An 11,463-nucleotide genomic window follows, 5' to 3' on the forward strand; every position below is an offset into this window, starting at 1 on the left:
AGTTAAGACTCACTGAGGTGAGCTGTGAACAAAGATTTGAAGAAGATACAAGGGTTAGGTAAACAGATATCACAGAGAAGAACATTCTAGGTAGAGGGAACAGCCATTAGACAGGTCCCAGCACAGGAGTGAGGCTGATGTGTAATAAGGAACAGCAAACAGGTCAGTGAGGGTGGAGCAGAGTGAATGAGAGGGAAAGAAGATCAGAGCCGTAACAGGGGAGCTCTGTAGGCCACTGTAAAAACTTTGGCTTTTCCTCCGAATTCAAATGGGACACCATCACAGAGTTATGAGCAGAGAAGGGACATGATCTGATATACTTTTAAAAAGATTATTCTGGCTGCTATCTTGGGAACAGATTACAGGGAAACACGACCACTTGCTGGAGGCTATCACAATAATTCATGCAAAGGATGATGGTGGCTGGGACTACGGTAGTTAGCAGTGGAGGTGATGTAAAGTGGGCAGATTCTGGATATATTTGAAGGCAGCCCAACAGTACTGGATGTGGGCTGTGAGAGAAGAGTCAAAGATAACTACACAAGGATTACGTCCTTATGTCCTACACAAGGACAGGATTACCACTGACCAAGACTGTGACGGCTACAAATGTAGCAGGCTTGGAAGTGAGGAACAGTGTTCAATTTGGACAGGTTGGGTTTGAGACATACATTAGACATTCCAGTGGAATTAACAAGTTGATAGTTGGATATTTGAATCTTGCATTAGCAGAGAGGGCTAAGGATATAAATTGGGGGTCACTGGCAAATAGAGCACATAAATGAGTTCATTAAGGGAGTGAGTATAGAGAAAAAAAATAAATTTTGGGTCACTCCCAACAACAGGAGGTCAAGAAGAGGAACCAAAAAGGAAACTGCAAAAGAACGACCAATTGACAAGGTAAGCGCAAAACCAAGAGAGTGTGGTGTCCTGAAAGCCAAATGAAGAAAGTATAGTAAGGTTTCTGGCTTGCACCATTGGAAGCAAGGAAGTACCATTCACCAAATAGGAAAATACTGGAAAAGGATCACATGTGTGAAGGTAAAGATAATGAGCTTGGTTTTAAATATGTTGAGGTGCATTAACAACATTGAATAAATGAAGGAACAGTAAACCGTAACTTAAAAGGCCTGAATTTGGTTTCTAATTCTTTGTTCGCTCTGAGACATTAATACATCATTTAACCTTTCTGAGTCTCAATCTCCTTTTCTAGAAAAGGAGAATAATTTTACACAAATGACCACAAATTGTTACTATGTGGATATTAGAAATGAGATGTTGTAAGAAAGAAAACTTCAAACTCTTATGAAGACATACAGAAAAGTCATAGAATACAGAAAGTCACAAGAATTTTAAGATGTGAAAGTTAGAGTTAATCTTTATAAGAAGGAAAAGGAGACTGAAAACCAAATCAAGCTTGTAAGGAACCATTCACATTATACCTATAGCAGCCCCCTCAGCTGTATCCTGTGGAATTCCTGTTTTATTTCAAAAACAACAAACTTGACTTGTTCTTAACCTTTTCCTCAAATACTCCTTCAACCATCAGACCCAAATGAAAGTTGGCTTATCCCTGAAGACACCACTTACTTTGATACCAATCATTATGACCTGTTGTTCTCCAAACACACCTTACTAGTTAAAATTTCCCTATTTTGCACATATGCTATTTCCTTTGCCTGGAACTCCTTTCTCATCTCATCCTCTGTCCAAATTCTAACTACGCATGAAGGACTGCAAGGCAATCTGCATCAAAAAAGGCTTCCATGGCCCCTCACCATGAAGAAGAATGGGGTCTCTTCTTTAGAACCACCACAGCACATAAGTACCTCTCTTGTCAGTCACTCCACTGAGGTTTGTATTACGTATTCTGCATAAAAGTCTTATATTTCGGGACTTCCCTGGTGGTGCAGTGGTTAAGACTCCGCCTAACAATGCAGGGGACACGGGTTCAAGCCCTGGTCCGGGAAGATCCCACATGCCGCAGAGCAACTAAGCCCGTGTGCCACAACTATTGAGCCTGCGCTCTAGAGCCGCAAGCCACAACTACTGAGCCTGCGTGCCATAGCTACTGAAGCCTGTGTGCCTAGAGCCCGTGCCCCGCAACAAGAGAAACCACCACAATGAGAAGCCCACGCACTGCAACGAAGAGTAGTCCCCGCTCCCCGCAAGCCTGCATGCAGCAACGAAGACCCAATGCAGCCAAAAATAAAATAAATAAATTTATAAAAAAAAGTTTTCTTTAAAAAAAAAAGGTCTTATATTTCTAAACAGACTTCAATTCTAGTCAGATTCACCTTTGTATTCCTATAAAGTTTTTATATCAGTTGATGCTCCTAAAATATGTACTGTGAACATGCACTCAGTGAGCCTGATGTGTTGAAACTGTTTTTAAAGGATGTTGCCATACTCACATTTTTTTTTTTTTTTTTTTTTTTGCGGTACGCGGGCCTCTCACTGTTGTGGCCTCTCCCGTTGCGGAGCACAGGCTCCGGACGCGCAGACTCAGCGGCCATGGCTCACGGGCCCAGCCGCTCCGTGGCATGTGGGATCTTCCCAGACCAGTGCACGAACCCGTGTCCCCTGCATCGGCAGGCGGACTCTCAACCACTGCGCCACCAGGGAAGCCCCATACTCACATTTTTTACTCTGTTTTTCCACTTCTGCCTTCAGTCTCTTGTACTTGTCTGTCCTGTAAACCAGGACCCAGGTTATACCTGAAACATTAAAAGCAGCACGCTAATAGAGAAATGTTTGGAACGGTCACAACAGCCTTTATTAGTGGTTACCGCTGGATAAGAATGGATTTCAATTTTTTGCTTTATATTCACCAATAGTTAAATTTTTTTCAAACGTTAAGACAACTGAATCTTCAACCAAAACTGTGACACGATACGAAGGTGTCTTCACAAACATCCAAGTGAAACCTCCCCTAGACCGAAGAAACCTCGGCAATCGATTCCACACTACCCCTCCCGCTCCTGGAGGTAAGATTCCCTGGAATGGAGATGAACCCCACTCCCATCCCCGCCAAGGCTCGCGACCTCTTCCTAGGCTCGAGGGACCCAGGGCCTAGGATCCTTCCCTCGGGGACTGATCAAACGTCAGAGAAGCAGCCGCTCTCACCCTCGGCGAGCAGAGCCGTGCACACGGAGATAAACACGATGAGCAGCGTGTCTGCGAACATGGTGCTCATCTTGCGCTTCAGTCTCTGCACTCCCACCCGCCAGGGGGTAAGCGCTCGAAAGCCAGGGAAAGTGAAGCGAAAACGACTTTCCTAGATTTCAGGAAAGCCGAGCGACACACCGACTCTGTAAGCCTAGAAGCCTCACTTCCGCTTCCTGGGCGCAGCGCCGGAAGTGCTCCTCCTGGCGTGTCGCGCTACCGCGAGAATCCCGAGGAAACAGAGCTGCGTGTTTCTGGGGCTTACGGGCTGGCGCTCAGACCGAATCTCGCGAGAGTTGGAAATGAAGCAGCTGAAACGGAGTTACGGCGGCGGAATCTCGTCCGGTAGCGTTTGCCCACGGTGGTGGGGGTTGTGTGATTTTTTTTCTCGCCCAGAGTCCGCTTGTTTTGACTCGTCTGCGTTTCTGTCTCAGCCCCACATCTAAGGTCGAGTAGGTAGTTTAGCGTAGGTTTGCGTAAAGTGGGGAGATTGACTTCCGCACACACGTACCGAATGCCTGTGTTTAGATGCCGGGCCACGGATTTGGGGCGCGAACGTCAGTGAATCGTGGGACGCTGGCTTCCAGGCACTCACATCCTAGTAAAGGAGAAAAACTTGTACATACGGTGTGATTAGGGTTTTAATAGAGGTATGACCAGAATGCTGCGGTGACCCGGTTGAGGGGGTGGTCAGAGAAAGCTAGTAAAAGGAATTGAAGCAGTCGCTTAGAGAAGTCTGAGTGCATTTGTAGAAAGCATAGTCTTTCCAGGCAGAGACACGGTGCTTGAAAATACCCGGTGTGTAATAGAGCAGTGAGCGGTGTGTCTTGAGAAGGGGTCCTAAACCCAAATACCCATCATGGTCATGTATAAAGTATTTTACACTGGGTGGGCGTAAGAAAATGGTGGGAGGTACTATGATGAGCAAGGGAGCACTAACTTTATCGAAGGGAACAATTGATCAACCAATTTCCCTCGGAGAATGAGCACCCAGTTTCCAATACCTTCCCATTTTTCAAGAAAATCCAAAAATCCTGATTTTATGTGAATTTTTTAAAAGTTCAGTCTATAAATGCTGGTAACTCATTAAATTTTAAAATGGGTAGAGAAATTGTCTCATTAGCTTGGTTTCAGCCTTTTCAGCTTTTCCAGACTGTGTCTGTGTGAGTGTGTAGGAAAATCTGGAAGCTGGCTGAACTGTTTCCCCTTGACCTGTACTCTCTATCGTTTTTTTTCTTTTCTCCTAAACTCCAATGCATTTTATTTATAATTTTCCTATAACACTATATTTGGCCTTTATTAGTCATATGTGCATTTCTTGTCTCCTCTTTACACTTAGTGGCAGAGACCCTGTTTCCTTTTAACAGACATTGAGCTTCTCTTCATGTGTCAGGATCAGTGGTAGGCACTGTTAAGGTTGGAAAGAGTGATTAAGATACTACTCCTGACTTCCTTGTAAGTTATACATTATAACAACATATACTAGAGGTGTCAACTGAAAAAAATCGCACAACCTGAAAGTTGGGAGTTACATTTTATTCCACGCGGACTTTTCTGAGGCCTTAAGCCCGGGAGGCAGCCTTTCAGCTCTGAGACACTGCTCCAAAGAGGTAAGGGAGGAGCAAGGATATATAGGAATTTTTGCAACAAAAACCAGGTAGTTGGCAATCAAAAGATTACTGCTAATTGAAGAAAAACCAGACATCTCAAGTTAAGGAATTTAGCTGTGTATGGGAAGATGCAAGAGTTTGGGCTTATTGAAATCCTTCCTTTGATATGCACCTTAACTGTCTAGGGCCAGTATCCAGTTTTTTACTCCATCCTGAATCCCCTCAGGTTGCACCATTGGGGACAGCTGCAGTGGCTGACAGCTTGGTGACCAGCAGCTTGTTTGTTTTTCTCTATCCTGAGTTGCCTCAGGGCTGATGTAGTGGCTGATGGCTTGATGGCCACAATATCCTATGTTTGCTGATATGGCAGGTGACATTTTACATCCACAGAGGTACTCATAAAATGTTATGGGAGCACAGCTGAGGGCAAGATAGATTCTTTCTGGAGGAGTTGGAAAAACTTCATCCCACTTGAACTATTCAACTTCTGTGGTTTTTATTCAGCTTTGTATCACCCATGGTAAATGTTGAGGTGCAACAGAGCATGACCTTTGAAGTAAGGCTTGGTTTTCTTTTTCTGTTTTTTTTTTTCTTTTTGGCCATGCCACGAGGTTTCTGATTTGAACCCAGGGCCCCAATAGTGAGAGCACTGACTCCTAACCACTGGACCGCCAGGGAATTCCCCAGACCTGGTTTTCAATTCTGGCTTTGCCACTTAATTGACAGCAGTCCTTGAGCATATTGTTTAACATCTTTTTTTAAAATTAATTTATTAATTTATTAATTTATTTTTGGGTGTGTTGGGTCTTCGTTTCTGTGCAAGGGCTTTCTCTAGTTGCAGCGAGAGGGGGCTACTCTTCATCGCGGTGCGCAGACCTCTCACTGTTGCGGCCTCTCTTGTTGCAGAGCACAAGCTCCAGACACGCAGGCTCAGTAGTTGTGGCTCACGGGCCTAGTTGCTCCGCGGCATATGGGATCTTCCCAGACCAGGGCTCGAACCCGTGTCCCCTGCATTGGCAGGCAGATTCTCAACCACTGCACCACCAGGGAAGCCCTGTTTAACATCTTTGAGCCTCAATTTCCTTGTCTATAAAATAGTAATAGCATCAGCTACATGAAACTGTTAGGAAGATTAAATTAGAAAGAGTAATATTATAAAGCATATAAAACTGTTTGTGGCACACATAGTTGATCAAATCCAGCATGCTATTAATTAGAAGATGCACTATTATTTTATGTACTACTAAGAAAGAAAATAATTAAACCATGACACACCATTGATTGTAAGATGCATCCCATCCAGAGGTTTAAAATATGGGGGGAAAAGTCTTACAATCAGTGAAATGCAGTAATAAAAAGCATTTCAATTATTCCTATGTTAATATTTACTATAGAACTGTCTGCTAGGATAACATTTCCTTCTCTAGGGCAACAATATCATGACCCTAATGCCCTTTGTTGAAGAACAGTGATAGAGGCAATTCAGTGACATCTTTACTACATGCTACCAGATTCCTTTATCGTATCTCTAAAGTCTCATTGTATTAATTTTTAGATTTCAAAGTTTTCTCCATGAGGACCACTCTCCAAAAATTCACTGTCCTGCTCCAATTTCTCTGACTACTATAAGGCTTTTGTGCTGGGACTTCCTTTCACTATTCTCTAGGGTACGAGTCACTATTTCCTGGACCCACATGTTCCACCTTAGTTTATACTTTTTTTATGTTGTGGTACAACCTCAAGTAACTTCCTGTGAAAGGTAAATTGGAGCTAAACTTCAATGTTCTTACATTATTAGTAGTAATAATTAAGGATAATAATACCATTTTTTAAACAAATATTTAGTACTAGGCGAGGCATTGTAAAAGATTATGAGAGAAATTAAACCTCTTCTCATAACTGACGTATGAAAGGATATGGTCTTTAGGTTTGAATCGTAATCCTACTTCATGTAAACTGTATTACTCTATCAAGTTAACTTAGTTTCTCTGAGCCTCATTTTTTTTTTTAACCTATGAAGTAGAGGTAAAAATACCTACCTTCCAGAATTACTGTGAGGTTTGTATAGGGTTGAGAACAAAATTCTGGAGTCAGGCTACCTGTCTTCAAATTTTGGCTTCACCACTCAATATAATGTGCAATTTCAGGCAAATTATTTCAATGCACTGTGCCTTGGTTTCCTTAAATGTAAAATGGCATAATAATAAGTCCAAAGCTGTTTCTTTTTTAATTATTTGAGCAAAATATTTAGAATGGTACCTGGCTCATAGAAAGGTCACAATAAGTGTTAACTGTTATTGTTACTGGTTCTTATTAAACCACCTAGCACATAATCCTTGAACTAGTTTTTTCTCATTCTATTCATTTTCCCTGTCATCTTGCTTTCTTCAGTAGCTTCAGTTACCATTTATCCACTGATAATTCATGAAATAATATCTGTAGCTCAGGTTTCTTTTCTGATTCTCAGACCTAGTAATTTAACTACCAACTGGGCATTTCCGTTTGGATATCCCAGACTGAACCTATCCAGTTCTTTCACCCAAACTCCAATTTTCCCTTCTTCCCTTATACTTTGCAATCCAAGTGTTCATAGATGGATGAATGGATAACCAAAATGTGTCTATATATATATATATATATATATATATATATATATATATATATAAAATTCAGTCTTAAAAGAAGAAAATTCTAACACATTCTACAATGTCGATGAGCCTTGAAGACATTACACTAAGTGAAATAAGCCAGTCACAAAAGTATGAATACTGTGATTCCACTACGAGGTACTTAGAGTAGTGAAATCCATAGACACAGAAAGTAGAATGGTGGATGCTAAGGACTGGGGAGAGGAGAGAGAGGAGAGTTATTGTTTAATGGGCACAGAGTTTCAGTTTGGGAAGATGAAAAAGTTCAGGAGATGTATGTGGTGGGTGATTATTGCACAACAATATGAATGTACTTAACATCACTGAACTGTACCCTTAGACATAATTAAAATGGTAGGCTTGATATTGTGCATATGTTACCATAATTTTAAAAAACTGTTTTAAGTTGGACCATATCTAGAGGATGTGGATCAGCAGAATCTTTTAGTCATTTCTAGTGGGAGTATAAATTGGTACAGCCTCCTTTGAAAGTTTGTCATTACCCTGTAAAGATAAACATTTGGAAACCCCTTGACCTACCATTTTGCTCCAGGTATATACCCAAAAGAAACCTGAAAAGTACCAGGACATACACAAGATTGTTCATATGAGCATTCTCTTTAATATCAAAATCTGAAAAGAACCCAAATGCCCATCTACAAGTAGAAGAATAGATAAATAAATTAGAATATCTACAGCACTCCAAATGAATTTATTACAGTTATATGCCATAATGTGCATTAATCCTAGCAATATAATATTGAGTGAAAAGAGTAAGTCTGTAAGAATTACATACAGCATGTGATAGACTTCTTATAAAGTTAATAACTTCTAAGCTGCCCCCCCAAAACTGTTTAGGAACATATATATATATGTATATATATATACCTGTGATATTAAAAAGAAAAGCAAGAATGATGATTTAGATAGTGTTACCTTGAATGGGAAGAGGCTGGGTGATGCAATGGAGGGTCAAAGAGGTGAATGTAAATGTAAATTCATGTCCTAGTTTTCATGTCGGTGGTGACTTCATAGATATTTGTTTTATTTATTTGTTTGTTTATTTATTGGCTGCACGGCTTCTGGGATCTTAGTTCCCCAACCAGGGATTGAACATGGGCCCTCAACAGTGAAAGCTCAGAGTCCTAACCACTGGAATGCCAGGGAATTCCCCTGTTGTATTATTTTAAATGAAAGAATGAATGAATGCTTGGGAGCCTTGAATGAACTGATGGTGAGAATGTGTCATGAGCCAAGAATAATAGTGAATCTAATTTTCTGCATCTGAGCCCAAAAGTATTTTATCTTTTTACATTCAATTCGATATCTCTTTGATACAAGTAAAGAAAAGAAAGGGGGGAAATAATCTTTTAAATTACTTGCTATCAAGAAAAAAATGATACTCTAGAAAAATGTGTCACATTTGTCTTGTGGCTTCAAGTACCCTCTGACTGTCACTTTTGCCTGGGCATTTAAGCATCCCAAGTGTAGAAGATCAGTGATAGTGGAAAGACACCAAAATATCTTGATTTTGGATGGGAATTTTGCAAAATAAGCAGTGTTTGTTTTTAAGAAAATTAGTCTGCCAGCTTTACATTGGATAGATTTATTTGGAAGGGAGATTGCAGTCAGGAAAACCAGCTATCAGGCTATCACCATGATGCAGTTTTCAAGTGAGGAAGCCCTGAACTAAATAGTATCAGCAGAAATTGACAAGAGAAAAATCCAAGAGAGTTTTGAAGGATGAAATAGTAATTCTTAGAATTAAATAAAATGAGGTGAGCAAGAATACTTCAGTAATTCTAAGGTTTCTACCAGAGTCATTTCTAGGTGTATTGTGACCTAAAGCTTATACAATTCTTGGGCTCTTTTTACAAAGAACAATATGGAATTACATGTCAAAATTAGGTACAAAAGTGAATACTTATTTACTTATTTAAAAGGGGCCAGCGCAAGTGAGGATCCCAAAAGCTTAAGTTTCTTTCATTAATTTCACGGTAAATCTGTCTCTGTATTTTGACAAACCTGATGTAGAACGTCTGGGAAAAGTAGCCTTTTAAGAGCGGAAAATATAAAAATTTTGGTTTTGACAATAAGCTTTATAATATTAAGAGTTAGAAGGGACCCTTGAAAATGCTTAAATACCTAAACAAGTCCACATTCCTTTTCTCACATGTGAGTCTGGGCCGTCTTTAATAGAAGCCTAAAATCTGAGGTGACTTTTCCCATTAGAAATACACATTGTCATGCTTACTCAGTATTCCTATGGTAGATTCTTGGCCGATAATTCACTTGTACTCACTACTTAGACTCTTACCCACCTTAGTAATTCACTTTGCTGCCAAAAAGTCATTGATTTTATTCATGGAGAAACATAAATACCATAAACAATACCATTAAATGTTCATAGGTTCATTTCTCTGACTCTGGGCCTTTTCAGGAGCTCCATCTCAAATTGACATATACATCAAGCACAGGGCCTGTTAGTAGATACTTAAAAATATTTGTCAAAGGGATGAAATGCATGTTCTACGTACAGAAGCGTTCAACCAAAGCACAGGGAAATTTTAACTTTCCATCCTTGTGGTACAGATCACTTATCCTTTCCCAAGCATAGGGAAATTGTTCTGTCCAGAACAAATTAGACCTTTTTCACTCATTTCAATCTGATTCTCACACATTTTTCTGTGGTCTGTTTTCTGTGTTCTCTCTTGAACCTCATGCAAATAATTCATTCCATAATGTCCTGAACATAGATGGCAGTTGGTTATTTCAGGTAAAACTTCCTAAGCGACTGTACCATAGTGATTTTACCTCTATCTGAGGTCTGATCTTCAACTTTGAAAGTTCAGAAACTTCATTATATGGATTTGTATGAAGGTGATCAGATTTCCATGAACCTAGGCTGAAGGAAAGTGACGTTATCCCTGTCATTTAGACTAATGCCACATTGTAGGTACTCAGTAAGTGTTTTCATTAATGATTAAGTAAGAGGCAATAAAATGAACGTTTGTTGGAAATAACAGATAATTTAGTACAGCTATATCATAAGACATAAAAAGCTGGAGAAATAGGTAAGACTTTGAATTGCAGGTGAAACACAGTCCAAATTTTTATTCAGAGGGCAGCGGAGCCTTTGAAGATTTTATAGCAAAAAAAAAAGTGACATGATCAAAGTGGTGCCTTAGGAAAAAGAATTTGGCAACACAGTTTAGAATGGATGGCAGATTAATTAGAAGACCATATTGACATCCAGACGAAGAGAAAAAAGAGCCAGAACTAGGGTGTCAGTGAAAAGAATGAATACTAGAGAAACCAGGAAAGTAATTCATGGGACTAATTTAGCATGGCTTAGAGAATAGAGAAAGGAGAAATGGCAAAAATTATTTGGTGTTTCTAGTATGGCTAATGGGGAAATGGATCCTTAACAGAAACTATGTTATACAAACTCAGCATAGTCTTGTATGCTCTTTGCAATCTTTTTAACTATCTTTTTTCCTAAACCTCTATCCTATTTGCCTTTTAGAATCTTCCCTACCTCTCTCACATCTTCCAGCACATTGGAGCTCATCTCATTTCAATAAGTTCACCTTTTTCTTCTCAGAAATTTAAGGTAATCTGTGTAAATTTCCTCTCTGTGTTTCATTTGGGATGATATCTAGTGCTTTATCTTCAAATTCACTAAACAGTCTTCTGCAATATCTAGTATGCTGTCACTTCAGTGTGGTTTTCATCTAAGACAATATGGTTTTCATTTCTAGGAGTTCTATTTGTGATTTTTAAATATCTTCCATGTCTCTACTTAGCGTGTTCAGTTTTTCTCTAGCTTCTTGACCATATGGAATTCAGATATAACACTGTTTCATACTGTTTTTTTTTTTTTTTTTTTTTTTTTTTTTTATTTTTTTATTTTTTGCTTTATCACAAATTTAATCAGTTATATGTATACATATGTTCCCATATCCCCTCCCTTTTGCGTCTCCCTCCCACCCTCCCTATCCCACCCCTCCAGGCGGTCACAAAGCACCGAGCTGATCTCC

General features: G+C 39.8%; 1 protein-coding gene across 3 annotated transcripts in view; it reads right to left on the reverse strand.

Annotated features, from left to right (window-relative positions):
* Positions 1-3,347, reverse strand: part of TMCO1 (transmembrane and coiled-coil domains 1) — a 77,754-nt gene extending 74,407 nt beyond the window's left edge. For all 3 annotated transcript variants that reach the window (XM_079698387.1, XM_079698385.1, XM_079698386.1), the window contains exons 1-2: positions 3,127-3,347; positions 2,640-2,717 (exon numbers count right to left, since the gene is read on the reverse strand). In XM_079698387.1, the coding sequence (XP_079554513.1) occupies positions 2,640-2,717; positions 3,127-3,196 (148 nt within the window). In that variant the 5' untranslated portion in view covers positions 3,197-3,347. The remainder of the gene's footprint in view (positions 1-2,639; positions 2,718-3,126) is intronic.
* Between the last annotated feature and the right edge of the window lie 8,116 nt (positions 3,348-11,463).

Source organism: Hyperoodon ampullatus (assembly GCF_949752795.1).
Source record: "Hyperoodon ampullatus genome assembly, chromosome: 2".
NCBI classification, from domain to species: Eukaryota; Metazoa; Chordata; class Mammalia; order Artiodactyla; family Ziphiidae; genus Hyperoodon; species Hyperoodon ampullatus.